Genomic DNA, 24,926 nt, shown 5'->3' with positions numbered 1-24,926 from the left:
ACCAGAACATTCTATATCATCATTCGGGAATTTGTACCAACATGCGAAGCCTTTCTCTTGCGTTCGAAAGTAATCCGATGAAGTTGTCATCTTGGGAAGCACCCCAAGTAAAACCCCAAGACGGTATAAATCAGTCAGCTTGTCAAACATTCTTTCCCCTTCACCGGAAAACATGCATTCTTGATTAGTGGGCTTTGAAATAGCCTTCTCCATACCCTGGTCTTCCTTTGGTCTCCCTTTTGGTGGGTTACATTAGTCTGAGCTCTGTCAATGCTTTTTCTAGAGATACCATACCTTTCCCAGGTACTGCCTCTCCAGTATAGAAACCAGACTGAGAGTCCAGTACTTCCCTCTTCTTCAGGGAGGCACCACGATAAATGCCTTGCTATGTGACAGAATATTCTTTGAAGACAAGAGCATATAGGTCATCAAAAGGTTGATCAGGTTTTGGACGTCCTTGGCAAGGCTTGGAACTAGCACGAGTGTTTAGGGACTACATGTCGGCATGTCCTCTAAGTAGAAGTTCGAACGAAGTCTGATATCATCTGTTTTAGCTACTGATCCGGCTTATTCTGCTTATTGTGCTTATTCCTGCTCTTTCTATATGGAGGAGCATTGAGGTCACAAAATAATGCTATGTAGCATTACTCATTACCTTCTCATATTCTATTGGAGCTTTCTAAACCAGCACAAACATCCATATTGTATTCGTTGCTTTCTGCTTTTGGCTGATCCTTATCCTGGTATCAAGCGTGGCAAAAGTTTGTCAATCAGGTGCGTCCATATCAAGTTCTATAAATGGATCGCTTCTCCCCTCCTCGGCGTAAAATCGCGGACATCCTAACATACGCAAATCATTTGTCAAACCCCATCATATCTACTACTCCCATCTAACACTTTGTTAAGAAGGGCGGCTAACAATATGGCACTTCATGAAATAAAGGGTACCCCAAGCAATCATAACCTCTCTGACGTTGTGGAAGATATCCTCAATTACAACTCAGATTTGCCAGACGAGGTCATCTACATCCCACTTCACCCGACAAAGTACGTTTACAGGATTACCTGTGACAACATTCACTCTGTCCCAAAAGATCGAAATTATATAAACTCCTGCCTTCTCCAAGCACGAGTTGAGCGAGTACGCCCAAGAGATTCATCCAACCCAGTTGGAAGCGCCCACATATTCCGCGAGCCACAACCCTTTCAGATCGAAGCTGTGCCTAGAGAAGGTGAAGCAGAAAAACATGAAGATGCAGTTCAATAACGCGATGGCATTGGTTTTTGCTGTGTCTTTTACCGGTGCCGGTTCGATGCCACTTGCCAACGGTACAACTTCCTCGGCCTTTGTATTCTGGGATTCTCCAAGCATCTAGTTTTCCTTTAGATGTCAACATGGTCACTTGACACTGTCGGTGACAATGGATCTACAACACAGATAGACATCGGCCAGTGGGGAGCAGTCATATGAAGTGCAAGACTGATCTCTTCGAGAATAATCTCCAATGTCCTCCAGATCATGATGCTCACAAAATGATCTTGCAGCCAACGCTTAGCTCTTCAGACGACTTCTTTCTATTCCACAATGACTATCCCACGGAACAGGTTCCGCGATTGGCAGCTTACCCCACGCAGAGCTGCTTATGTTCTATCATGTTAGGTCTGGCGAGGCAATTCCGCAAGAGGAGACCAACGCTTTGTGGCAAAGTATAAAAAGGGAAGTTAAGGCTGCACTACTTGTACTTTGTTCCTACTGTGAAGTGATCATTGTTCTTCCTCGAGTCTCGCAGTGCTTCCCCACTCAAACCCTCATCAATGCCCATGGCAGAAACTCCCATCAGGAACCCTACTCAACCCTCATATTCTGCGAAGTCACCGAAGAAAACTGGCGCGCCGTAGCAAACCTGAGCCCTAAAGCCGGCCAGATAGGAAACCTCGCCCCCAACGTCTGGACTCCTGCGAAGCGCATTACTCCGAAGACGCGTGGGTACGAGCCATCTACGCCGACGAGACGGTTGTCGGCATGCTTATGATGGTAAATATGGGATCCTGAAAAGGCATACTACATTTAGTGATCCATGATTGATGGCCGGTATCAGGGTCTTGGGTTCGGTCGCCGGGGCCTGGAATTCGCGACTGCTCATATACGACAGCATAACCCCCGAGCAAAGCGGTTGGGGGTGAAATGGCAACGCCGCCGGAAGGGAAGATGAGTGGGAATCCGGTGAAGAATGTGAAGCCTGAAGATTCGCCGTATAAGTTTTACGAAGAAACTTGGGTTCGGGCAGACAGCGCCGCCAGATGAAGATAGAGAGAGTATGATGCTAACAGACTTGTAAATATCAATATTCCCCACAGTGAAGAAATATCTGGCTTGAGGTTGTCGGACGACAAGGTCCGGTTGATAAGGTGCTAAATGGCTAGCTACTCCCGTGTGTATTCGAAATAGATAGTTATAGCATAGCCGCTTGACATGCCATAGTGACTGACTAGTTTATCAGGCTCATTTCCCCTTTTCGAACTGTCCTCCCTTGCAACCCGGAAATTCCCACACCTCGGTTCGAGTCAACAGTGCCCGTGAACCGCCAAATGGAGTCGTACATCAAATGGAGAGAGAGAGATAGGCAGCATGTTCATTACGCCAGTCACGAAAAATAAAAGAGGTCAAAAATCAGCTAACGAGCGTACAATACAGGCCTGATACCCCACAGTTGGTTCTGGAGCTAGACGGTAGCCGGTCAGTCTGGGCGGAGTCTCGGAACCAACACTATTCTGTTTTGGTTTCTCTTCGCGGGGTTCTATCAAGGAGTTCAAGGTCCGACCTTTTAGGATACGTATGGAGGGTTTCAGTATGAGGCTGGCTTTAATGCAGGTATGCTGACATGCTGGCCCAAATTAGGCTACCAACATACAGCATCGACGCTAATAGACAGCTCCGCTGGGCATGTTCCAGCTCCGACAAAAGTGCTAATCTCCCAAAAGATTGGCAGTATTTCGGTTCCAGTCCAAGTAGGCGACGCCCAGAGTCCGCCTTGAAAACAGAGTAAATAGCAGATTCGAACGCTGCTATAATGACAGGAACCCATGTGACCGGTTTGCCCTGGACCACCTCAGCAAATCCGGGCAAGTACACTGGTACCGCGATTGTCAAGCCCAATGGTTCCAAGGTTCCTGACGGCCAAGGCAAAATAATTTATAACGACGGAGAGTCCTACTACGAAGGACAGTGGCAAAACGGTGAACGATGGTTCAAGGGCGCATATTCATGTCCAGACTACATCTACGACGGCGAGTGGCGTCATGATGCGCCGAACGGTCGGGGAGAGAAGCAATGGAAAAATAAGGGTATTTATATTGGTAGCTTCGTTAACGGGAAAAGAGACGGTGCCGGAAGTTATACTTTACCGGATGGCATGACTATCAACGGGATCTATAAGAGCAACAATTTGGTTGGAAAGTTCACAAAGCGCTGGCCTAACGGGGACTATTATACGGGAACCTGGGATGACAGAACTGATACAGGACAAGGATACGGGCGCCTTCACAAGTCAAAGGGGCAGATATATGAAGGAGATCTCAAAGACAGGGGTATTCCTCATGGGCATGGGAAAATGATCTACGAAAACGGAAAGGTTAGACGTGGGACTTGGATAGATGGAAGTTTCCAGGACAACTGATATGTTAATGTACAGACAACTGTGAATTGTGCATGCCACCCTGAGCAGGAAGATACGTATGTGGAAGCAAACAGATTGAACTCTATATGGAGTAGTTACCACCGCACAGTCAAAGAGACGCTTGCACGAAATGGTTCTCTAGAGTATTTGAGACCAGAGAACTCAGGCCATACCTGACTCCTTTCTCGGGTTGGGCCTATGCTCGGGACCAATGACCTCGCGGCCATCACAGCTCTGTAGTGAACTAGTGATATTGGCACATAGTAGTTGTTTGCTAGGACCGGAATGTATCGGCTGGACATCACTGCTGAGCACGGCAGAAGGCTCCAGCGAGGAGGAAGAAAGAATGGAAACAACTTAAAAGCCGAGCCAATTAGATCTGCATCTATCCCTCGTATCTCCAGGACGTTTCAGCTGCTAGCTACGTTTCCCACCACCCTTGCCATGCATGACAGCGGCAAAAATTACAGAGAAGCTGCTCCCTCTTACTCAGCACTAAGTCGGGATACCCCTCACTACCAGGCTGCCCATGGTCGGGAAGAAGAGAGCTACCTTATTGCTACGCATGCTTAGTGGAACAGGGAAACACTCCTCTGTACACGAACCATGCGCTGAGGACCTAAATGCCCATCATACCCAATAGTTAGTTCCCTACGGACGCAGGGAGCGCAAGATTCCTCAATCAAAGTCATTTAACATTTCTCAATAAATCGTTAAACGAAGGAAGATGTCATCGCTTGGACAGGGTAGCGAGCCCAGCATCAACTACGTTGATGCGAGCAACTGTTCCCCTCCATCTGGCACAAAGCTCGCCGTTGACACCGATTGTTCGATATCCTCATATCCCGTGTTGTTGTGGGGCAACTACATTTTCTGGCCGTTGTCGTACATTGACAATCGGTTGTCGCTGGCAATAGTTCAAACAAACACAGCAGGCGCTACCATCAGGACCGTGGAGGCAACTGGTGCTCGCTATATCAACAACATCCAGATCGATACTGCCAACAAAAGAGTGAGCTTCGTTGGCCAGGCTGGAATGGTTGCTAGTCTGTCTTGGAGTATTCTCTTTGGAACTCGAGTTCTTAATAATCTTGGGCAGTTTGCGCCTCAACTTCAATCGGGTAAGACCCAAGCTTCGAGTGGGTTGTGACAATGCACCCCCGTTCATGGCCCTCTCCAAGAACGCTGGCATAGTTAACATTCAGTAGCGGATTCTGTCTGCTACTCTTTTTCCGCCATTTGGTGTACTCGCTAATTTTGAGTGTCTCGCAGCAGCAGCTCCTGTAGTAGTCAAGAATGATGACACCGAGCCCTCATGCCCACCATCCCATCGCCATGAGTTTGAAGTAGGCATAATATGCGCCTTGGAGACCGAGTTCAACGCCGTTACCCCGCTCTTCGACCAATACTGGGACGAGGATGGCGATCGCTACGGCAGGATCTCAGGGGATCAAAACACCTACACAACTGGCAGGATAGGCAAATATAATGTGGTCCTTGCCCTCCTACCGGGTATGGGTAAAGCCAACGCAGCGGGAGCAGCAGCAAACTTCCGTTCCAGCTACAGAGGAGTGCAGCTTGCTCTGCTTGTGGGTATTTGTGGCGCTGTCCCAAAGAATGCAGAAGGTAAGGAGATATTGCTGGGTGATGTTGTGATCAGTCAATATGTAATTCAATATGACTTTGGGAGACGTCTGCCGGACAAATTCAAAAGGAAAGATACACTGCAGGACAGTCTTGGGAGGGCCAATGCGGACATCCGCGCCTTTGTGGCGACATTAAGGACGCGAAGATTCTTGCACCTTCTCCAGTCGCGAATGCTGCACCACCTTAAACATCTTCAGATGAAGGTCGATGATGGGGAATATGAGCCTCCTGATATTGCGGAAGACCGATTGTTTCAGCCTGCCTATCGTCATAAACATTCTGAAGATCAAAACTGTCAAATTTGCAACCAGTGTACCGGCAAATCAGATCCTGTCTGTGAAGAAGCTCTCGACTCCACATGTATAAAACTGAAATGCGATGAGAGCCAACTAGTGCCAAGGCAGCGACTTGCAGGTATAAAAGACAATCAGAACAGCGGTAACGTGCATAAGCCTGCTATACACTTTGGGCCGATTGCATCTGGGGACACAGTCATGAAATCTGGGGAGGATAGAGATATGATTGCTGCAATCGACAACATCATTGCCTTTGAGATGGAGGGAGCAGGTGTATGGGACAACATGCCCTGCATCATTATTAAAGGCGTCTGTGACTATGCAGACTGTCATAAGAATAAGAAGTGGCAGCACTACGCTTCAGCCACTGCTGCTTCTACTATGAAAGCTGTTTTGGAACGATATATTCGAACGGACAAGCGGTAACCTTCAGCCGCAGGTGAGACTGTGGGATATCTCATGGATCAATTCAGGCCATAAATGACACATAGTCAGCTGCTAAGTCGTCCCGTTGCAGGATCTGCAAAAATGAGATTCACTAGGTCGTTGCTACTGGGATATGACTATCTGCATATCGTTCGTCATCCTTGAATTCCTTAATTAGCATTTCAATTGTGCTTCTCCCTATGAAATTGATTTGTAAGGATATGAGCTTAATTGCTACTTCAAGCATCGAACTGATCATGAAACGACTGCAGATATGGTGTAAACAGGATGGAACTGTGCGTCTACGAAGCCGTAAGTTTAGAGGGCATGGTGGAATACTTGGCAGATCTCCTCGGATCAGACAAGATTGTGGGCATTGGTCTAAGCGAGGTAAATGATGCAGAGACTATTAAACAAGCGTGAGTCCTCATCTACTCCTTCTCAAACCTGCTGCTCCTAGTGGCAACATGAAATCTAACTATTCATGACCGAACAGATACGGGATCTACCCTATTGCCCTCGTGGAAGTAGAACTGTCCATCTGGACACGCATGCCCTCCACAACGGCGTCTTCAAAACCTGCGTCGAGTTTGGTATCCCCGTGATTGCTCGATCCCCTCTCGGCCGGGGAGTCCTGGCCGGCGCGTTCACTAAAGCATCCGACCTTCCGGGCAACGACCCCCGGAAGAGGCTGCCTCGATTCCAGGACGATGCTATGAAGCAGAACATCAAGCTCGTGAACGAAGTCAAGGCTCTCGCGGCTCGCAAAGGGGTGGCTCTGGCACAGATTGCACTAGGCTGGATCTTGACGCTCAGCGGCAGACCTGGACTGCCAACTATAATTCCTATCCCTGGTGGATCGACCAGCAGCAAGGTTACGCAGGATCTTCGGGGTGTTTCCCGGCTATCTGATAAGAAGATGGCGGAGATTGGGGTTCGATAACAGAACACTATACACTCGAGCGATTTGATCCTTGGACTAAGTAAGGTTAGGACTTTGGTGATTTTGCGTACAGAGCTTAGTTCCGAGTCTCGAGCATCTCAGCTATGAATAGGCAAAGCCAAAGCATGTCCTGAGACCCGCGCAGAGTATAACACCTTCGCAATTCACGATTGATGCGAAACAATTCAAAGTATCCAATTGTTCAGAATGAGGATCTTCATTCAGGGTGCCCAATGGCTTGAAGTATCATTGACCAACGCCAAACTCCAAAGTTTTCCAAACCCATATATACATGCCTATATCATACAATTCAGCCATGAAACCACCACCCCATCTGCATAATCACTCCTTCTTGTCCTCCTCCTTTTCCCCATCCTTCTGCCCCACGTCCACACATCCCAAATATGCTCCTTGATCAAATCCCCATACCCCTTCCCCTCCTCCAACGCCTTCTGCTCCTCTCTCAGCCGCCGTTCCTTCCACCCCTCCGTCTCCCCACCCATCCAAATCCGCTCCGCAACCCCCTGTCGTGCTCCCGCCTCGCCTTCAACCTCTCCAGCTCCTCGCCCACTAGACTTCCCTCCCGGATCTGCGCATCCCGCGCCGCACGCAGTTTCGCCTGGACCTCCTGCGCCCGCTGGCTCGGGAGATCGGATATGACCAGTGACGGGGCGGAAGTAATTCGCGCCTCGATGCGCTCGACGATACTCCGCCCTGTGCGTTCGCGGGTGAGGTGGTTTGCGGAGACGCAGAAGGCGCCGCCGAGGAGGACGGTCAGGTGGTCTAGTTTTCGGGGGGCAGGGCGATGAGCACGGGTGAGGCGATTAGGAAGGTTAGGGCGGCGTAGTGTTTGAAGCGGAGGTAGTCTGCTTCGCGGATGGAGTGGATGTCTTGTTCAGGGGGATTTGTGCTCATTTTGGTTGGAGTGTGCCCTGATCGAGATTGTGGATTTTGAGGAAGGGAGCTTGTTTAGGAATAGTTTGAATAGATTTGAATTTTGGTAAATTGTCAGTTTATTTCGGACTCTGAAGACTGATGTCGATGGCGGTTGATGCAAAATTTACGGTGGCCGGAGTAGCCACAAATGCAGTTCTGGCCAGCATTTGCGGCTGCCTGTTTCTTCAGGCACAGATTTATGGTACATCAAAGAACGGTACATTTCAGGCACCACATCAAGGTTGGATGATGGGCACGTTTTAAATCACCCATCATACATCGTTCTAGGGCATATGACATCTAAAATTGTCAATTGGCCGCCAGCTTGTACCTGATCGAGCTGTTAGCTCATCACCAGCCAGGAGGGGATTGAAATTGATATGAGGCTATACGGAGTACAGATATGTTACCACATAAGCACGTGTATTTGAGGAATGATCACTTGAAATAAAAAAGACCTAACTGTCGATGAATAATCACGTGATTTCGTCCTCTCCAGTACAGCGCTACTATTCCACAACATCACTGTTGGCCTGTAGTGGAGAAGTCCTCCCATTCTCTGTCGAAATATGAAGTTACGCTGGTGCATGGTGATTGCAACCCTGAGCAAAACGGGTGGCCATGGTAGAACATGGACCGCGACGTAATAACCTGCCAGCCAGCCCTACGAGACTGAGATCACTTCGGCCTTCGGCACCGACTAGTATCCTAAGAATAGCCCCCGCCAAGCTGGGCAAATGGAGCTTGAGCAAAGCTTAGCCACAAACAAGACCTGGACTTTGACCCGTGGTTTCACCGCATCATCGGAAATGAGGTTGCCTAACTGCTAACAAGCCACAATGATTGTGATCCTGAGACACGGAGACACTGCTCAGCAACCTTGTCTCATGTATACTGTATTCTCACTGAGCCATTTGCTGATATCTCAAGATGAGGCAAGATATACAGGGATCATAAACGCCTGAGACCATGTTGCCTGTCGGGTGTCGCTTTGGTTGACCTCTCCAGGTAAACAGGAGAGTGCTCTGGAAGGTGAAATTCGACGCCTCGGCCCAAAGTCAATTAAATAATGATGCGACATTAAATGAAGGATGAATTTAGGGAATCGAAGAGAGTCCACCAGATGATCAAAATGACAAAGAAGACCCCACCGACAACGCAAGTCCGCAAGGCTGAAGGCCAAAGAGCGTGGATTCTTCCTGTGCAATGAGTGGTCCACTCCACCCGACCAGATGATTTCTTCCGTATTCGTAGATTTCAGTGCTGATCTTCCGATTCGAGCACTAGTTATAATTTCCGACTATTAAACTTAGTGGCGGTGCTATTGTACTTTTATCTTTCTCCCGGCGTTTCTACGGGGGAAGTGAGGGTTCGCAAGTACATAAGCCCACTGCCCACCTTCTCCCGTACCTGTTTTCTTTCCCATTCATACTCGCGCCGATCTCTCCGCATCTCATCTTCATCCTTACTGGCACACTTATTCCAACTCTACTCTCTCTTACGAGACATATCTGTAACAAAATGGGCCTCTTCGACTTCTTCAAATCCTCCAAGGACTCTGCTCCCGCCCAGCAACACCCCACCTGGGACCCGAACACCCTCACCATGCAGCAGCCCGCTAGCCCCGAGGCCCCATCTACAGAGCGTGTTGTGACTGAGCAACCGGTTCGTTTCTATCCATTCACCCTCACAAAACAGGAATAAACACTAATACTGTCTACAGAATAACCAGGAGGCCATGAAGACGCAGCTGCGCGGTGGTGGCGCCGGAGATGTTTGCTGTGGAGTGTATGGAACCCGTTATACTAGCTGACTGTTGAAAGTGGCTAATGTGGATTAGTTGCGCCGGTATCCTCTGCTTCGAGTGCTGTGAGGAGTGCTGTTAAGCGTTGATGTCGCTGGTCGGGGACTCAAGGCTCATAAGGAGGGAGGTCATGAACTATGGATATACGCTCGGTTCCTGCTGGCATTGTTTGCCTTGAAGTCTTTTTGGCAATGTTATTTTGCCCTATGATGCTCATTTATACCCTTTGCTAGCTGATTGCTGGCCATAGAGAATGAATTCTTGAATATTGTTGACTTTTCTCTGCTTTCCATTGCTTTGGGGAACATTTTTTTTCCTCTTTGAATTTCCAGCAGGCTGATCTTGTAAAACATACTCTTGGTCAACTTAGCCTGAATGCTATGCAGCAATGGCTATAAATCTGATAAACCCTCGCAATACCTGCTGCACGACTCCTATGCCCTCAACCATTGCCGCGGTAGTATGGAACTAGGAGGAGGATCCTCGGTGTCCGTGAACTACCACTTGTTTTTTTCAAGGTCAACGCCGATAGTGGTCGTCTTGGTCAATTCCAGTTTTCCAGCCTCATATTTCACAGTTCCATCTGGCATATAGCCCGCCGCCTGAATGACGCCGGCGCTCACCTCGTCAATGATCTGACTGTATCGCGAGTTAGCGTTGATATGGCATCTTTTGGTGCTCGACTCGCAGTGAGCAACCAAAGCCGCGGTGGTCTTGAAGATACGATGACATCCGGGACACCTAGTTTTTAGTAGTAGTTAGCATTCGTTGCAACCGAGCCAGGCCACCATACATACTCCATGCCTCTTGCGCCCTGACTTTTCATCAACATATGCTCCTCAAACACCTTTATGGTCTTGAAGCGTGCTCTGCAAGGACAGACGAATTCGCCGCTGTACGAGTCGAAAAAGTTGGTCGGGTCCCAGTTGTGCTGCAGAAAGCGCAAGATCTGGCCAGCATCCGGGGCTCCCACTCCAAAGGGACGCTCATTCTCGTCTTTCTCCCTCTCGGATTCCGGAATTGCTATGAGTCTCCCTTTGCCCTTCCAGTCTCCATTCCCGGCTTTGTCCGTGATGGCAAGCTCAGAGAACGCCATCAGGTCAGCAGGTGTGGGGTTATCCGTTGCCCTGGCTTTGGCAGCCGTCTTGAGCTCTGGCCAGTGCTTCTGCGGCAATATAGCTGAGCCATCATCGCCAGGCTTCGGCTGGTTTGCCATCGCCTCGCGGTTGTCGTACTCCAGAGGATTCACCTTGACGCCGCCGTCGACGTCGTCCAAATCGCCTGGACGGGGTAGGATGGGCAGCGGCGAGCCCACGCCACTTCCGAGAGCCTGCTTGATCATAATCTTCTTCGATCTTTCCTCCAGGAGACGTCTCTTGGTGATCTCGGGACACTCGTCATCTTCGATGTGGCGCATAAGGCCGCCGGCGGTCTTGAAGAGAGCTTTGCAGCCATAGCAGGTCAGGGTTTGCTCGGCGCGGTGGTACTATCCAGCCCTCATAGTTAGTATTTGCGTGAAGGAAAGTGGTGGGTTGAGGAAAGCTCACCTGGCGAATGTGTCCGTCACGCCCTCCCTCACTTCGAAAGTCAACGCCGCAGATGGGACAGACGATGTGCTTGTTGCTTTTGATCTTGTGGATGAGGTGTCGTTCCTCGTTCTCGAAGTCTTCGTCGCAGCGGGTGCAGTATTCGTGTTCGGGGGCGCAGCTCTTGTGTTTCTTCATCTCCTCGACGGTGTTGAAGCGGCGAGGGCAGTCAGGAAAAGTGCAGAGCACCTTCTTGGGTGTAGCTGGGTTAGGCATTGTTGATGGACTTGGGGAAGGTGAGAATATGTAGGAATGACGCGGATGAAGAAGAGGTGTTGTAAGAGCGAAGGGAGCTTGTCAATTGAAGAGTAGGTTTGAATTGGCAAGATGGGGAGAAGAAGAAGTAAAAGTAGAGTCTGCCTTTAATCCTGAAAGACAAGTGAGAGAAATTGAAAACAGTGAGGCATCCCTCTTAAGAAATCTCACTGAGAATGCTTGACCTGTGGCGTATTTAAAGGTCTAGTCATTCACTCTTTTCCATTACCATCCTCTGAGTCTGTAGAGCTCTGCGAGGAACAGCTGAGAACAATCTACTAGCCTCATGGGCAGTTGTCGCATCTGTCCTTCCGTTGAGGATCCTTTCACTTCGTTCTTAACTTGACAAGAATAATTACTCGGGTACATAACAGCCATTAACTGACCCTACAGGAAGTCTTGCTTGTGTCCTCCGTCAGCGAGACAGATCAAAGCATGAATGTATTACGACTAGTATGGTTCAAAATTGGTATTGACCACAAGTTTACTACTTTGAGTGCTCGTAACGTAGTGCTCCTCCAACTATACACATCCCTGGAGATGTGCTACCATATATTGTATACCTATTCATATTGGAAAACCTTCCTTTGACTTTTGACAAACCTCAATCTCAATCTCAATCTCATATCATATCCCCATCAGAAACGAGAGAAAGGCAACCTGCCATTGTCAGCTTCATCCAAGGCTAGAGCAAGAAACTCACCATTTGCCCCTCAGAGTAATGACAGCCCAATTATTCCCATCCGCATCCGTCTCCTTTTCCACCTTGGTCGAAAATGAAATAGCGCTCATAATCCCATCCCCAAACTTCTCGTTGAGAACAGCCTTGTACGCATACCCGTAGTTCTGCACAATCTCATACAACCGGTAGATTAAGGGCTCCTTCGGTGGCATCTCAACGGAGCGACCACGGTCCGGGAAGCCGCTTAGCTGCTCTTCGAGAACCTGGGGTGAGATATCGAGGAGCTCTGAGAGTTTCTGGATGTCTTCTGGGGAGGCCTTTGCCTGGCCGTAGAAGAGGGCTGCTGTGGCTACTTCATTGCGGCCGATGTGCTGGGCGATTTGCTCGAAGCTGAGCTTCTTCTGGGCCTTAGCTTTGAAGAGGGTTGCTGCGGATGCTGGGAGGTTGGGATGCTGGGTGGCCTGTTGGTTATTTCGTTAGTGGGTTAGCTGGTGGTTGCGGAGGGGAGTGGTCTGACGTCAAGTGTTGCGAGCGACATGATGAGGATTGATGTGGTGTGTGGAGTCGATTCCAGAAGATATCTGCTTGGGAGAATATGTCACTATGTTTACCGACAGTTTCAACCTTTTAGAAGAGAAGGTAAGGACTGGTCTTCCATTAGTGCAGCGATATGGGCCTTTTTATAAGCTGATGCGGGACATCTTCTCCAATACTGAGATCACACCGTGCGGGGAGAGAAAGATAAGGCAGTTGTCACTGATAATGTACTGTTACTACTCCATTACCTTATCCTCTCCTGGCCTATCTGATGATTCGCAAAGATAAGGTAATTTCTTTACCGTACCTGACCAGTCTCCAGCAAATCCCTGCGGGGTTTATCCCTTCCAAGTCTCGCTCTGCTGTAGTACCCTGGTGTGCTTGGAGAACCTCACTCGGAACCCTCAGGATCAATGGTTCTATATCTAACTTTGTTCCTTACGACATATCCGAGATAATTATTGCTTATGAAATCGTCGGTCATTCATTGTATATCTATATCTCGCAGGTGACTGCTGAGAAGCGGAGAGAATCGATCAGGATATATTATCCGACGTCGACGAGGTCACAATGAAGCTGGTGACATTCAGTACCTTCGAGTGTGCATATTATCGACCATTTCACCTCACATACTGAAGGCAGAAGCAGACGGTCTTGATTTGCCATCCAGTGTCATTATATCTGGACAGTATGATCAAGTTCGAGTCCTCAGCTGAAACCCTTGTCACTGCAACTTTCCTGCCAGGATAAAAAGAGCCCGAACACCCTCGAATTTATGGTCTTTATCTTCCATCAACAGTCCCTGAACGTCAGCCACAAATCAACGGCGATTGCATTTATGATGTTCAAATGCTGCGCCACAATGGTGCGAAAATAATGCTTGTTGCGGGATATACGAGGGGTAGGCAACAGTAAAAAACCCCGCCAAGTACTACAACGGAATTTCTTTAAGGCTGTCCAGGAAATGTCATTTTTCATGAATTCTGTGCCTGTTATTGAAAACACTGACAACTTCATGCTCTGTGTCATAATCAAAACTAATGATGGCTTCATCGGCGAGGAGATCTCTGTTTTGTCTTTCAAGCTGAAAGTGGGCTGTCTTGCCGATTGTCTCAGGATAGCGGGGCAATAGTGGCTTATTGGCGTGCCGCGTGTCAACAAACTAACAAGCTGACGGTGAGGCTGTGTAAATGAGGGACTGGGCTGATCTGACCCCGGCTTATGTCGGTTGTCCCGCAATGATATGGATAAATTGTTCCGCATCCCTCGAGGTTCGTTGTTGATTCGGTAAGCGATCAGCTGCAGGCGATATTGTGCCTCAACCCCTATAACTCGATCGCCTGCTTTTGACTTTGGCAATGTCTGGACGAGACGATAATTTGGCCTACGGCCAGTACCACCGACAGGAAGATGGCCAGGGAGAGAGCACGAGAAGCTTCGTTGGTGATACCTTCAAAAAACTGAAGGACACTTATAAGCAACAACACTCCCAGCCCCAGCAGACAGGACAGAGCCAGTCTCAGGGTCCTTTCCCAGGAGGTTATGGGGTGAGTCCATTAAGCTCGCGTGCCTCGTGCTTGCGGTGGCTAATATTATCTGTCGGTTCAGGGACAGAGTTACCAAAATCAAGGATCCTCGCAAAGCTACCCATACGGAAGCCAGAACCAGAACCCGTACCAGGACCCGTACCAGAATCCCGAGCACCAGGGAAAACCAGCAAAGCAGGACAAACTTTCAGGGCTTTTAGGAAAACTTCAAGACACCGTCACCGGACTTGGCTCGGAAGTCGCCCAGCGAGTCGGCAATGTTCTCGATCCACAGCAGGCATATGCACAGTATGGTACGAATAAGCCTCAGTCGGAGCACAGATTCGGTAGCTTTGCCCCTCCGCGGCAGGCCAACGATGCGAAGTGGTATGTCGACGGATGCTCTTACTTCTATGCCGTCTCCAAAGCTCTCGAGAGCGCCAGGGAGTCAATCTGGATTCTGGACTGTAAGTGATGCTCATCCCTTAGAGAAGCAAACCTTCTGTTTCGCGACTAACTCCTTTGATAGGGTGGCTATCTCCTGAATTGTACCTGAGACGTCCACCTGCGAAAAACGAACAATATCGGCTGGATCGGATGCTGCAGGCCGCGGCGCAGCGTGGAGTGCGGGTCAACGTCATTGTATACAAGGAGGTTACTCAGGCATTGACTCGTATGTACCAACTTACAGATTAAGACCGGCAAGGAATTCCGGTTCCGAGCGCATTATACTGATGGTAGCTCACGCAGTGTCCTCCTCACACACCAAGCACGCTCTCGAAGACCTCCATCCCAATATCGCAGTCTTCCGCCACCCTGATCATCTTCCGGATCGTCAAGGACTGGCATCCTCGATTACTTCCTCGCTGCAAAACCTGACCTTGGACACGGTTTCGCTTGCAAAGATGTCCGGCGATGCGCTCAAGGGTCTGTATGGCATGAATGATGATGTGATCCTCTACTGGGCCCACCATGAGAAACTGTGCTTGATCGATGGCAGAATCGCCTTCATGGGAGGCTTGGATATGTGCTTTGGCCGATGGGATACGCATCAACACGCTATCGCCGATGTCCATCCCACCAATCTGGACGACATTGTCTTCCCCGGTCAGGACTATAACAATTCTAGAGTCCTTGACTTCCAGGATGTTGTGCATTGGGAAAAGAACCAGCTGGATCGGAAACGTACCTCCCGTATGGGATGGTCCGATATCTCAGTGAGTTTGCATGGGCCGGTCGTGGAAGATTTGCGTCGGCATTTCGTAGAGCGTTGGAACTTCATCTACGACACGAAGTACCAGGTTCGCAAGGACGCAAGATATACCAGACTTGTCTTGCCTGGCCGACCGGGCTCTCCCTCCGGCCAACAATACAATGCCCAACAGTCGGCGCCACATCACCAGACCCAGCCGCAACAACATGCTCCCGGCGTCTCTGGTTATCCCTCACAGCCGAGCTTTGGCGGACAAGGAGCACCGGGCTACCAGTCTTCGCCTAGCTACGCCGGCTACTCCCCATCGCAGAGTGGTGGTCACCAATCCACTTATACGGGGGATTCGTTCCCTCCTCCACCTCCGGGAGCGCCTCCCAGTCAATACTCCCCAGCCCCTCAGTCTCAATTTGGAGCCCAAGGTCATGGTCAAGCTCCCTATTTCCCACCTCCCCCTACTCAGGAGGGATCGCACTCCCAGACAAGGGGCTTTGACGACTCCTATGAGGAAGCTCGTGGCCAAGGCGACCCCGAACGGGGATCAGGCTTCATTCCTCGCCGTCTCAAGGATGAGCTCACAGGATACGGCAATGTCATTCGCGGACAATTGGCGGGTCAAGTTCACCAATACCAGGATCGTCTGACTTCCTTCGGGCGCCACAACTCTCAGTCACGGGGCAACATGTCCTGTCAGATTGTGCGCAGCTGTGCGAAATGGAGTAATGGAACACCTACCGAACACTCGATCGCCGATGCTTACGCGGCTGTGATCCGCAACAGTGAGCACTTTGTCTACATCGAAAATCAGTTCTTTATCACAGCAACAGGTGATGCTCAGAAGCCGGTGAAGAACAAGATCGGTGCTGCTATTGTAGAACGCATTCTGCGCGCAGCTAGGGCGGGCCAGAAATACAAGATCATTGTTGTTATCCCTACCGTCCCCTGCTTTGCCGGTGATTTGGAAGACGATGCATCTTTGGGAACGCGTGCCATTATGGAGTTCCAGTACAACTCCATCAACCGCGGAGGCCACAGCATCATGGAGCTGCTTGCCAAGGAAGGGGTAAACCCGATGGAGTATATCCGGTTCTATAATCTTCGCAATTACGACCGTATCAATGTCAACAGTCGCATGATGGAAGCCGAGCAACGAAGCGGTGTCAATTATGAAGACGCTCGCAGACAACATGATCTGAATGCGGTCGGTCAGGGAGGCTATGGTCCTGGGCCAACTCGGAGCGCTTTCGACACAAGTGTTCCATTCCAGCAACAATATCAGCAGGCTGCTCATCAAGTGTCGACCACCAAGCCAACACCCAGCCGGTGGGATACTGTTAGCGAGTGTTATATGCTTCACGGCGAGGACATTCGCAACGTGCCTTGGGAAGGTCAGAGTGAGGCCGAGATAGATGCATTTGTGACTGAGGAACTTTATGTTCATTCTAAGGTTGGACATAGCCCTTGTATGATAGGAACTGATTGACTAATGGCGAATAGGTTATGATTGCCGACGACCGGATCGTCATCTGTGGCTCTGCCAATCTGAATGATCGTTCTCAGCTCGGGGATCACGATTCGGAGATTGCGGTCATCATCGAAGACTACACTCCCGTTCAGTCCACCATGAATGGCAAGCCATGGACCGCCAGTCGCTTTGCCGCCTCTCTGCGTCGACAACTGTTCCGCAAGCACCTCGGACTCCTGCCACCCCAAGATTACCAACGCCCAGACGCCAACTCTGAGCCAGTAGGTGTTCCCAACGACTTTGACTTTGACGCTCCAGAGAGCCAAATCGTGGCGGATCCTCTTGCGGATACCCTTCAGAGTCTCTGGAATACTCGCGCAAGGACAAATACCGAGGTCTTCCGCAAAGTCTTCCATGCTGTTCCAGACGACACCGTGCGCAACTGGGCGACATACCGGGAGTTCTACAGCTACTATTTCCAGAGCGCCGATAAGGAATCCTACGGCAAGGACGAGAAAGTCAAGCCCGCGCGGTACGAATATGGACATGTTGTGCGGGACGACTTCCCTCCTGGTCCAGAAGGCGTTCGACAGGTCAAGGAGCTGTTGAGTCAGGTTAAAGGCACGCTGGTCGAGATGCCATTGATGTTCTTGATCGAGGAAGATGTTGCAAAGTCGGGATTGACTCTCAATGATTTGACGGAACCTCTTTACACTTGAGGACGTTGGGATATTTCTTTGTTCAATTGGAACTAATTAGGAATCTAGTAATTTGGATAATTTGATCTTATCGTCTTCTTTCTTTGTTTCTCTGCGACTTCTTAAGTTATGACTTCCGGCTGAATGGTTGATATTGTTCCTTGAAGAACAATACCAAGGAACGGCCTTCTGATTGGACGACGACATATCTGGCCGTGAACCTGACCCACCTATCGATCTAATATCTACACATTGTTGGGTATAACTGTCGTTGTATTATGAGAGTAGTACTGTGTTTCTGCTTCTTGGGAACATGATCTGCAATGGATACTATACGCCTCTTAACATCCTTGTCTCTTTCCATTGATCTCCAGAAACCGTGGCAGCGCGTCAATCGACGAGCCATGAACCTGGGCCACTCACGTTCAAGTACACAATGAAGTATTCCTACAATCGTGTATCTCTTGTGCGTGAAGGCCAATACGACGAAATTGACGCTGACCAAGAATCGTGCTCCAGATCGATTGTCCACAAATGGAGACTGCCGAAATGAATGAGGTCTTCTTTACGCAGCTGAGATCCTGGAACCGAATATCCCAGTGATATCAGGAGAAGAATACTCGCGGTAGACCGATGACCAGAATGGCAATGTCAGTCTTTCAAGTCGAGAACAATATCAAGCCGATCGAATACTCCCACCAGTCAAGCATTGACGAGCCATCGCAACCCCATTGACCCAGTCGGGAAGAATACTAATGCACTCGACTTGAATATCGATCCTTCTTCTTTATCCGACTCTATGGTATAGCCACTCAAGTCCAAGAGATGCATCCATTCCTCTCAGCCACCAGACCATCACTCTCCTTCCTCCTATGTTCCTCATCAACACCGAATCAAAGCTGAGATTACACCACCTTAACAGATTTCGCAGGCCGACTCAACACCCCTCAGACGAAGATATAAAGCCATCGTCGAATCCCCCAAGACCAATCTCTTCTCTCTCACCATCAAGCCTATCAATCCCAAACTCCAACCTTCAAATATCAAACTCCATTCTTTGCTTCACGCAAAAACCCCAATCAATCAAAATGTCTCCCCAGAGCACTGTCAAGGACGCCGTTGTCGTCAAGTGTATGCATCTCTCTCCCCCTCCCCCAAATCTGTCTTGCAGTGCAGTATACTAACAGGTGTCTCTAGCTTCCCCCGGTGGCGGCTGCGTCGTCATGTAAACGCCCCATCGACGAGACCCTCGCCCGCAATGTTCTAGCGCCTACCGACCAGTGCCGTTCAACGTCAACCTAGCGATAGCCACCGCCAGCCCAAGATTACTCAACCGACCAAATGCGGGCGTCTACTTGTCTTCTTTCCGTTTGAGTTGTTTTCTGCTATAGTGACCGGACCTCCCGGGGTCTGCGTGCTTTTTGACTCTCTTCGTTCCTCGCGCACACGATTATCCTAGACGACATGACGCATTCGACTTTGTTGGATGGGGGCTGTTTTGGAAGATAGTTGGGTAGTGAGGATGGGGAGGGGAGGAGGGACGTTGCGTTGCGATTTCGTGAAGGGGGCAGAGAGACCTGGGCTCTTGCCTTCCTTGTCATTCCACTCTCTTGGTGCTTCTGTTGTCTTCTTCCGGCTAGTCTGCTTGTTTGTATCTTGGGCTGGGTGAGATCTGGTCGGTGCTGGAACTTGTTTTTCTACAAAGTTTGGCCGTGATAGTTCGGAATGAATGTGAAGATCTGACCAATTGCTTTGTCATACGTTGTAAGTACATAAAGGATATCATGCATGGCTCGAAGCTAGGCCTCGGTTTTCATTTGCTTATACGACTAGGGTATATTAAACGTAACCATCATAGTACGGTCTCCTTCCGAATGGCATCCACCCGAGCGATATCATCCGCGCTTGGCTCGGACGACTCTAGGTCCGTACTCCTGAACGCATTTTCCAGCGCGTCCTCGACCCGTTCGACGACATGCGAGATGAGCCCGACGGTGCGGGCCATGCCGATCTGAGACATCTCCTCTCCAACAGCGGCCTCGATGCGGCCATCACCGCCGTTCTGCGTCATCTCTGTCTCGAACGCATGACAGAGGGTCTTGAGGGGTTCCAGGAATCGGCTGCGGAAGTAAGGGTAGGTCTTCTCGAGCTGTAACTGCGTTCGGAGCGTCGAAGATTGAAGCAAGATGTAGTACAGGCTCAATGCAGCGTGGATGGATGGAGCCAGTGTCTGAGAGAATCGGATCCACGACGCTGCGATGTCGGTGGATACGTTGAGAAGTATATCGGCTGAGTTGAAAAGCAGCGGGAATACAACAGAGAAATAGTGGGGGCTGAGGAAGATGTTTGTGGCGTCATTGGAGGATTGAGCTGACGCAGCCAGAATCTCCTTCTTCAGCCATCCGACTGCTCGGTCCTTTACCGCCAGCAGATGCTCGTCCTCTAGGACCCTGCGGATGACTTTGAAGCGGGTGCTTTGAGAGGGATGGCTGTGGACAATGACTTCGGGGAGCTGCCGGATGATGCTGTAGGTCTGCCGAGTCGTGCAAGCAGTCACTGCGACAAGAAGATCGTAAAATTCCTTATCGTCTGTGGATTCTCCGATCGCGTTGTTACGTAATGAAAGAGTAGTCAGTGCGAGTAAAGAGTCTAGAAGCGGCTGCGGCTGCCCGAATGCTACATCGTCCGGAGATTTGACTGGCCCGATGAAATTCGAATAGATACGGGCTAAATCAGGGAAGACCGGGATGGGAGGAACTTGTCCGGATGAGAACAGCTCGGCCATGGCGGCCCGTCCAGCGAGCAGTAACAGCGAGCCATGTCTCTCCAGCGGAATGTCCTCGACATTTTTGGGGGGCTCATCAAAGTCCAATGGCGCAGGCTGGTTTTTAGCAGGCTGGAGGGCAATTGCGAGCAGTTGATCGTCGCTCAAACCAAAGTCACTCGACAAAGCCTACATCGGTCAGAATGTGCAAATGTTTGCGGAAGGAGTCATAACCTACAATTATCTTCGCCAGTATCATGTCTCTGTCCTTTAAATAGTTGTCACTGCAATACACATCGGTTTGTGAGGCCTTCCCGGGTAAGCGCGTCTCAGGATGAAGCTTTTCATGCAACCGGATGGCCCAGGACATCCCTGGGTCCATGGGACCCGCCAAACCCAGTAGATAAGATTTTAGAAGTTCGATGAGACCAAACTGTAGGAAGCGTTTGACAAGAGCCTGCTCGTCGTTGCTCTTCGGCGATGGAGATTGGACTTCGGCTTCGGGATCTGGGGCGGACGCGGCCGACACCCGCAACACGCCAGACTCGCTGGCCGATCTAGGAGGCGGTGCAGGTCTCTTCGTCGGAGACACGTCACGGAGAAACTCCAAAAGTGCAATTGTTGTCTCACTGGTTGGCAGTGTGGTGTATGCTTCTAGAACTGCCTGGAGGGATGTCGCGAGAAATCGGCTTGGGGATTTGGTCTGAATACGGGAATGTAAAATAGAGAGCATAGCGACGAGGGAGTTGAATTGCACGACATATCGTGGAGGCGTTGTTGTTGTTCCTTCGCCAAGTCTATCATTCTCGCTGGTAGTTGATTTAGACTGTGTTTCCGGTGCATCAAAGTCTCCTGGCGGGGAGTGCGCGTTGGAGTCGTCCTCATCAGGTTGAAGCCGCATGAGAGCATCAGAAACCCTCAGGATAACTTCTCTGGGGTTACCAAGGCGAGCAACATCTTGCAAGCATTCCAGCGATTGGGGCAGCATTGGTAGTAAAAGCTGGACCAGATCCCAGCCAATGTTTGTTGTGAGGGTCTCATCTTGTAGCAGCTTATGCAGAGTGGGCAAGCGAGCGGGCGTCAACTGGTACTCCAACAGGGTGAGGTAGGTGAGATAGTCGGTCGCTGGCGGCAAAGCCTTGATGAGGGGATCTTCTTCTTCCGCCATGATGATGATGATGGAAGTTGGATGGATGGTTGGATGGATGGATGGATGGATGGTTGGATGGATGGATGGTTGGATGGATGGATGGTTGGATGGATGGATGGTTGGATAGGTGGAGTGGGATGTGGTCAGGAACAGTAAGTTGAGTGATCTAGATAGAGTTCGGAACAGAGACACAACTATGGATACCTAAGGTACTGAAAGTGGGGGGTTCCAGCACATGACATCACTGGCGGAAGGGGAGGTCACATGACCAGGTACCGCGGCATTAATTAAGTTAAGTTAATAAATGCCTACCTTAGTAAGCAGTAGCAGCACAGAGTACTCGGATGACCCATGACCTCTTGCAGAAAGAGGATCGTGAATGATCCCCATAATCACGTGGCTCTGAAGGAAGTATAGCAATCTAAAAGCCATGGCTGACGTAGTTTGGCTGAGAGGCAGTAGATAGACTATGGAGTTTGTAGATACTTGGCAGACTAGAGACGTACCGAGCCCGGGTATCGAAGCCGCCAAGAAAATAGATGACGATCTTCCAGGCACGCACTTCATTAGGAAGAACTACCTAAAGATGTACGGAGTATGTTATGAGGAGTCCGAGACTGAACAAGATCATCTCCTGAAGAGACTAGAACCATCAGCCGTTGTATCTTTGTACGTGTCATGCCACCATGACCCTGTCAGATATTTATCTAACCATATTTCATCTGGATCTAATCAAGGTTTCCACGGGAGACAAAAGAATCAGAAAGAAAAAAAAATAAAATGATAGTTCGGCTCATGAGTTCCGCCTAGCTGAGTAATGTCCAGACAAGACACGGCAATCAAAACACGGCAATAATGATGTCGCTACAACCTTTCAGTTTAATCGATCAGGATAGAAAAATTAAGATTCCATTGTTGAATCTTTAATTATAATCACCGATCTAAGCATCCAGAGTTGTTGCGACTTTGAGATACCCGGGCAGAGCTAGGTACATACCTGCCCATAGGGCAGCAAGCTAGTGAAAAGTGGATGATCTGCGGCTGTTCTCATCCGCGCCGTACCGGGTTCGCCAATCCTGTTCTTCCTCTTTCTATGGGTAAGGTATAATAATCTTTAAGGCCTGCTATTAATCACACCCCTTCCTTCCTCTCCTCGTCGGGTTTTTCTTCCTTCCTTTACTCCCTCTCTTGTATTGATACGCTACGCGCTTCTTGTTCTTACCTGTTACATAAAAAAGCATTCGCGCTCCTTCAGCGTCTTTCAGCAATTGGATTCTAGTGTCTTATCTGTTCAGCCTCTTCCGGTTATCCCGGCACCCGTTTTGCCAGACCCTTCGCTTAAAAGATCAGACGGGGAAAAGGTACTCAACGCTCTTGAGAAGTCGGCCAAATAAAAGGGACGTGCCTACGTTATTGTATTTGCTAGGGACTTCCTCCAGCCCTTGCCATTCCACAGGGAAAGAACTAAACGGAGTGTACCCTTGACGCGACTACTTCAATACCTATAAAAGGGCGTGACAAGACCGCTTTCCTCTGAAACAAGGATACGAGAAATTTAGCTCTGAAAGCAAAGGCCCGACCTACACACCCATGGCGACCGAATTCCAAACCTTCTACACCCCTACCGCCACGACGCACATCTCCTCCCATGCTCCGGCCGCCGTCGACGAGCTCATTAGCAAGTATTCATCCACAATGGTAACTGCTTCGAGCGCACACTCGGCAAGCCATCTGGCGCTGAAGAATCCCCGTCGCAACATCGTGCAACGCATTGGCGATCATATTCAATTGGGATATTACCGCTATGAGGTCACTTTCGGACTGTATGTGATGACGCCCGGCGAAAAGCTCGTCGCCAACACTTTCGTCATTGTGGTGCTCTCTCTTCTCTTCTGGGCGTTAGTGCTCTACTTCCCGTCTTTGCTGTACCAGAAGCTGAGCCGCCTGGTGTGGCTGCTCACCGGCCACAGCGGTGAAGAGATGGGAGCTGCCTTCGGCATTCTCGATGCGCATGTCAGTCCTGCATCTTCGGCATTCTCCGCTTCTGGGAGTCCGTCATCATGAGAGGACTGGATTTTTGTATAGACATAAACGACTTTGTACTTTTTCTCTGATATTCCATCCGGTTGGATCTGGAAGTCAGTGTTGACGGTAAGTCTTCTGCCGATCAAGTTTCGTTCTTGCGCAGCAAGCTGACTATTTTCGGCTCAAAAGATTTTTTATATTATTTCTCTCCAGGCGTTCAAAACGGGGCGTTCTTTTGGGTATCATCTCATCCTATGGCCGACACGATCTCGCCATATAGAATTAATGAAGCGAAGGGAACCGGATTATTAATGAGAGCACGAGTACTGGACGGATTCAACGGGAAGCTTATAGTAATGCGTACTCGAAGCTTGGAGGGGCGACAATTGGTGAGCACCTCTGGTCGCTGGGCCGTTCATCTTTCGCTTCTACAACCAGAGGTTGTTTTTGGATCAGACGGGGTTGACTCCTATCAATCATACACAACGGATTGCATTCACACTGTCTCTCTTGTTGATGTACAAGACCAACAATTACCTTGCGGAACAGAAGCTGATTGGCTTGTGTGACCGCAGGCGTTGGATAATGCTTAATGTCAAATGTTGTATGAAACAGAACACGAAGACACACTGTCTGCGTGTACCACGGCTTGATGAGCTACAATAGACTCGTAGTGAGAATTAGTTATGTAAAACATCAAACACGTCAAACATGAGGTGGCTGTGCTGAGCCTGCAATGTCTGGTGGACCAATCCCGTCGAAGCGCAGTTAGGTATGGATAGAGTACAGTACCTGACCCAAGCAGTAAATAGATAGTTAGTGTGGCAGAGTAAACGCTCCCAAGGGTACGATCCACTGGACAACCCCAGCCCCAAAAGATAAATAGTATCGTCGTAATCTGAGTTTGTGGGTTCCTCGGCAAGATCATTTGATTTGCTGCATCCGAACAGTGCTGCGTGGCAGTGGCTGGACAGTTAAACAGTGCCGATGATGATGTATCTTACGAGTTCACCAGACGATCGGCGCCAAAAATAGTGCGCCAGAGCCAAAAGTGACTGCCTAGAAAACACCTCGATATCCCTCTGACAACGAACTCTGCTTCTGCATCATTTCTGTTGATTCGGATTCAGTCGTTACCAATTTTTCTTGGATTGCCAAGCGAGTCGTGTCTTTGAGTTAGAATCCTTTGATAGACGTCTTTGTCATTGCCGTCTCGTGCTCGCATACGGCTCCTTTTGCCCAGCCGGGATCCATCAAACTAAGGGGAATTATCTCGTTTCAGCTCGTGGCCGCGACTTG

The 24,926-nt window shown here is 49.6% G+C and overlaps 11 protein-coding genes across 11 annotated transcripts; 8 read left to right on the top strand and 3 right to left on the bottom strand.

The window, feature by feature from the left end:
* Positions 1-1,455: 1,455 nt before the first annotated feature.
* P174DRAFT_49464 (uncharacterized protein) lies at positions 1,456-2,087 on the top strand. Its single transcript, XM_024830860.1, has one exon. It carries the CDS (start codon positions 1,644-1,646, stop codon positions 2,031-2,033), a length of 390 nt encoding a protein of 129 aa, XP_024688084.1. The 5' UTR covers positions 1,456-1,643; the 3' UTR covers positions 2,034-2,087.
* Positions 2,088-2,591: 504 nt separating this feature from the next.
* On the top strand, positions 2,592-3,714 carry P174DRAFT_437949 (histone H3 K4-specific methyltransferase SET7/9 N-terminal domain-containing protein). Its single transcript, XM_024826426.1, has one exon. The coding sequence runs from the start codon at positions 3,072-3,074 to the stop codon at positions 3,675-3,677; it is 606 nt and encodes a 201-aa protein (XP_024688083.1). The 5' UTR covers positions 2,592-3,071; the 3' UTR covers positions 3,678-3,714.
* A 549-nt stretch (positions 3,715-4,263) lies between these two features.
* Positions 4,264-6,191, top strand: P174DRAFT_447977 (purine and uridine phosphorylase). The gene is made up of 2 exons (XM_024828723.1): positions 4,264-4,798; positions 4,950-6,191. The coding sequence occupies exons 1-2, from the start codon at positions 4,405-4,407 to the stop codon at positions 6,044-6,046; spliced, it is 1,491 nt and encodes a 496-aa protein (XP_024688082.1). The 5' UTR covers positions 4,264-4,404; the 3' UTR covers positions 6,047-6,191.
* A 339-nt stretch (positions 6,192-6,530) lies between these two features.
* On the top strand, positions 6,531-6,989 carry P174DRAFT_417159 (Aldo/keto reductase; the record flags this gene model as incomplete). Its single annotated transcript, XM_024824579.1, has 1 exon — positions 6,531-6,989. The coding sequence occupies one exon, from the start codon at positions 6,531-6,533 to the stop codon at positions 6,987-6,989; it is 459 nt and encodes a 152-aa protein (XP_024688081.1).
* A 2,231-nt stretch (positions 6,990-9,220) lies between these two features.
* Positions 9,221-10,078, top strand: P174DRAFT_437946 (uncharacterized protein). The gene is made up of 3 exons (XM_024826425.1): positions 9,221-9,590; positions 9,649-9,713; positions 9,766-10,078. The coding sequence occupies exons 1-3, from the start codon at positions 9,447-9,449 to the stop codon at positions 9,809-9,811; spliced, it is 255 nt and encodes an 84-aa protein (XP_024688080.1). The 5' UTR covers positions 9,221-9,446; the 3' UTR covers positions 9,812-10,078.
* A 148-nt stretch (positions 10,079-10,226) lies between these two features.
* On the bottom strand, positions 10,227-11,531 carry P174DRAFT_362988 (putative C2H2 finger domain protein; the record flags this gene model as incomplete). The annotated part of the gene is made up of 3 exons (XM_024821893.1): positions 10,227-10,470; positions 10,527-11,215; positions 11,277-11,531. The coding sequence occupies 3 exons, from the start codon at positions 11,529-11,531 to the stop codon at positions 10,227-10,229; spliced, it is 1,188 nt and encodes a 395-aa protein (XP_024688079.1).
* Positions 11,532-12,034: 503 nt separating this feature from the next.
* Positions 12,035-12,970, bottom strand: cyn1 (putative cyanate hydratase). The gene is made up of 3 exons (XM_024826424.1): positions 12,770-12,970; positions 12,274-12,713; positions 12,035-12,230 (listed from the first exon to the last, which is right to left on the bottom strand). Exons 1-3 carry the CDS (start codon positions 12,788-12,790, stop codon positions 12,209-12,211), a joined length of 483 nt encoding a protein of 160 aa, XP_024688078.1. The 5' UTR covers positions 12,791-12,970; the 3' UTR covers positions 12,035-12,208.
* A 1,084-nt stretch (positions 12,971-14,054) lies between these two features.
* pld2 (putative phospholipase D (PLD)) lies at positions 14,055-18,145 on the top strand. The gene is made up of 5 exons (XM_024826423.1): positions 14,055-14,336; positions 14,398-14,782; positions 14,845-14,988; positions 15,066-16,972; positions 17,023-18,145. The coding sequence occupies exons 1-5, from the start codon at positions 14,148-14,150 to the stop codon at positions 17,707-17,709; spliced, it is 3,312 nt and encodes a 1,103-aa protein (XP_024688077.1). The 5' UTR covers positions 14,055-14,147; the 3' UTR covers positions 17,710-18,145.
* Positions 18,146-18,200: 55 nt separating this feature from the next.
* On the top strand, positions 18,201-19,154 carry P174DRAFT_447972 (uncharacterized protein). Its single transcript, XM_024828722.1, has 2 exons — positions 18,201-18,819; positions 18,886-19,154. The coding sequence occupies exons 1-2, from the start codon at positions 18,561-18,563 to the stop codon at positions 18,915-18,917; spliced, it is 291 nt and encodes a 96-aa protein (XP_024688076.1). The 5' UTR covers positions 18,201-18,560; the 3' UTR covers positions 18,918-19,154.
* A 283-nt stretch (positions 19,155-19,437) lies between these two features.
* On the bottom strand, positions 19,438-21,739 carry P174DRAFT_437941 (uncharacterized protein). Its single transcript, XM_024826422.1, has 2 exons — positions 20,691-21,739; positions 19,438-20,641 (listed from the first exon to the last, which is right to left on the bottom strand). Exons 1-2 carry the CDS (start codon positions 21,618-21,620, stop codon positions 19,541-19,543), a joined length of 2,031 nt encoding a protein of 676 aa, XP_024688075.1. The 5' UTR covers positions 21,621-21,739; the 3' UTR covers positions 19,438-19,540.
* A 1,453-nt stretch (positions 21,740-23,192) lies between these two features.
* On the top strand, positions 23,193-23,666 carry P174DRAFT_417151 (serine palmitoyltransferase small subunit family protein; the record flags this gene model as incomplete). The annotated part of the gene is made up of 1 exon (XM_024824578.1): positions 23,193-23,666. The coding sequence occupies one exon, from the start codon at positions 23,193-23,195 to the stop codon at positions 23,664-23,666; it is 474 nt and encodes a 157-aa protein (XP_024688074.1).
* Between the last annotated feature and the right edge of the window lie 1,260 nt (positions 23,667-24,926).

Source organism: Aspergillus novofumigatus (genome assembly GCF_002847465.1).
Source record: "Aspergillus novofumigatus IBT 16806 chromosome Unknown P174scaffold_1, whole genome shotgun sequence".
Classification (NCBI taxonomy): Eukaryota; Fungi; Ascomycota; class Eurotiomycetes; order Eurotiales; family Aspergillaceae; genus Aspergillus; species Aspergillus novofumigatus.
Note: the sequence above shows the minus strand (reverse complement) of the source record. Positions and strands in the feature narration are given on the sequence as shown.

Excerpts from the sequence above, each read along its gene's own strand:
- P174DRAFT_49464 (XM_024830860.1), top strand. The coding sequence starts at position 1,644 with ATGTTCTATCATGTTAGGTCTGGCGAGGCAATTCCGCAAGAGGAGACC.
- pld2 (XM_024826423.1), top strand. The coding sequence starts at position 14,148 with ATGTCTGGACGAGACGATAATTTGGCCTACGGCCAGTACCACCGACAG. Across the intron at positions 14,783-14,844 it reads GTCAATCTGGATTCTGGACT|GGTGGCTATCTCCTGAATTG; the intron begins GTAAGTGATGCT and ends CTCCTTTGATAG. Across the intron at positions 14,989-15,065 it reads GGTTACTCAGGCATTGACTC|TGTCCTCCTCACACACCAAG; the intron begins GTATGTACCAAC and ends TAGCTCACGCAG.
- P174DRAFT_447977 (XM_024828723.1), top strand. The coding sequence starts at position 4,405 with ATGTCATCGCTTGGACAGGGTAGCGAGCCCAGCATCAACTACGTTGAT. Across the intron at positions 4,799-4,949 it reads TGCGCCTCAACTTCAATCGG|CAGCAGCTCCTGTAGTAGTC; the intron begins GTAAGACCCAAG and ends AGTGTCTCGCAG.
- P174DRAFT_437949 (XM_024826426.1), top strand. The coding sequence starts at position 3,072 with ATGACAGGAACCCATGTGACCGGTTTGCCCTGGACCACCTCAGCAAAT.
- P174DRAFT_437946 (XM_024826425.1), top strand. The coding sequence starts at position 9,447 with ATGGGCCTCTTCGACTTCTTCAAATCCTCCAAGGACTCTGCTCCCGCC. Across the intron at positions 9,591-9,648 it reads GTGTTGTGACTGAGCAACCG|AATAACCAGGAGGCCATGAA; the intron begins GTTCGTTTCTAT and ends TACTGTCTACAG. Across the intron at positions 9,714-9,765 it reads GGAGATGTTTGCTGTGGAGT|TTGCGCCGGTATCCTCTGCT; the intron begins GTATGGAACCCG and ends AATGTGGATTAG.
- P174DRAFT_447972 (XM_024828722.1), top strand. The coding sequence starts at position 18,561 with ATGTTCCTCATCAACACCGAATCAAAGCTGAGATTACACCACCTTAAC. Across the intron at positions 18,820-18,885 it reads GGACGCCGTTGTCGTCAAGT|CTTCCCCCGGTGGCGGCTGC; the intron begins GTATGCATCTCT and ends AGGTGTCTCTAG.
- P174DRAFT_437941 (XM_024826422.1), bottom strand. The coding sequence starts at position 21,620 with ATGGCGGAAGAAGAAGATCCCCTCATCAAGGCTTTGCCGCCAGCGACC. Across the intron at positions 20,642-20,690 it reads TGATACTGGCGAAGATAATT|GCTTTGTCGAGTGACTTTGG; the intron begins GTAGGTTATGAC and ends TGACCGATGTAG.
- cyn1 (XM_024826424.1), bottom strand. The coding sequence starts at position 12,790 with ATGTCGCTCGCAACACTTGAC. Across the intron at positions 12,714-12,769 it reads TGTCGCTCGCAACACTTGAC|GCCACCCAGCATCCCAACCT; the intron begins GTCAGACCACTC and ends AATAACCAACAG. Across the intron at positions 12,231-12,273 it reads ATTACTCTGAGGGGCAAATG|GTTGCCTTTCTCTCGTTTCT; the intron begins GTGAGTTTCTTG and ends TGACAATGGCAG.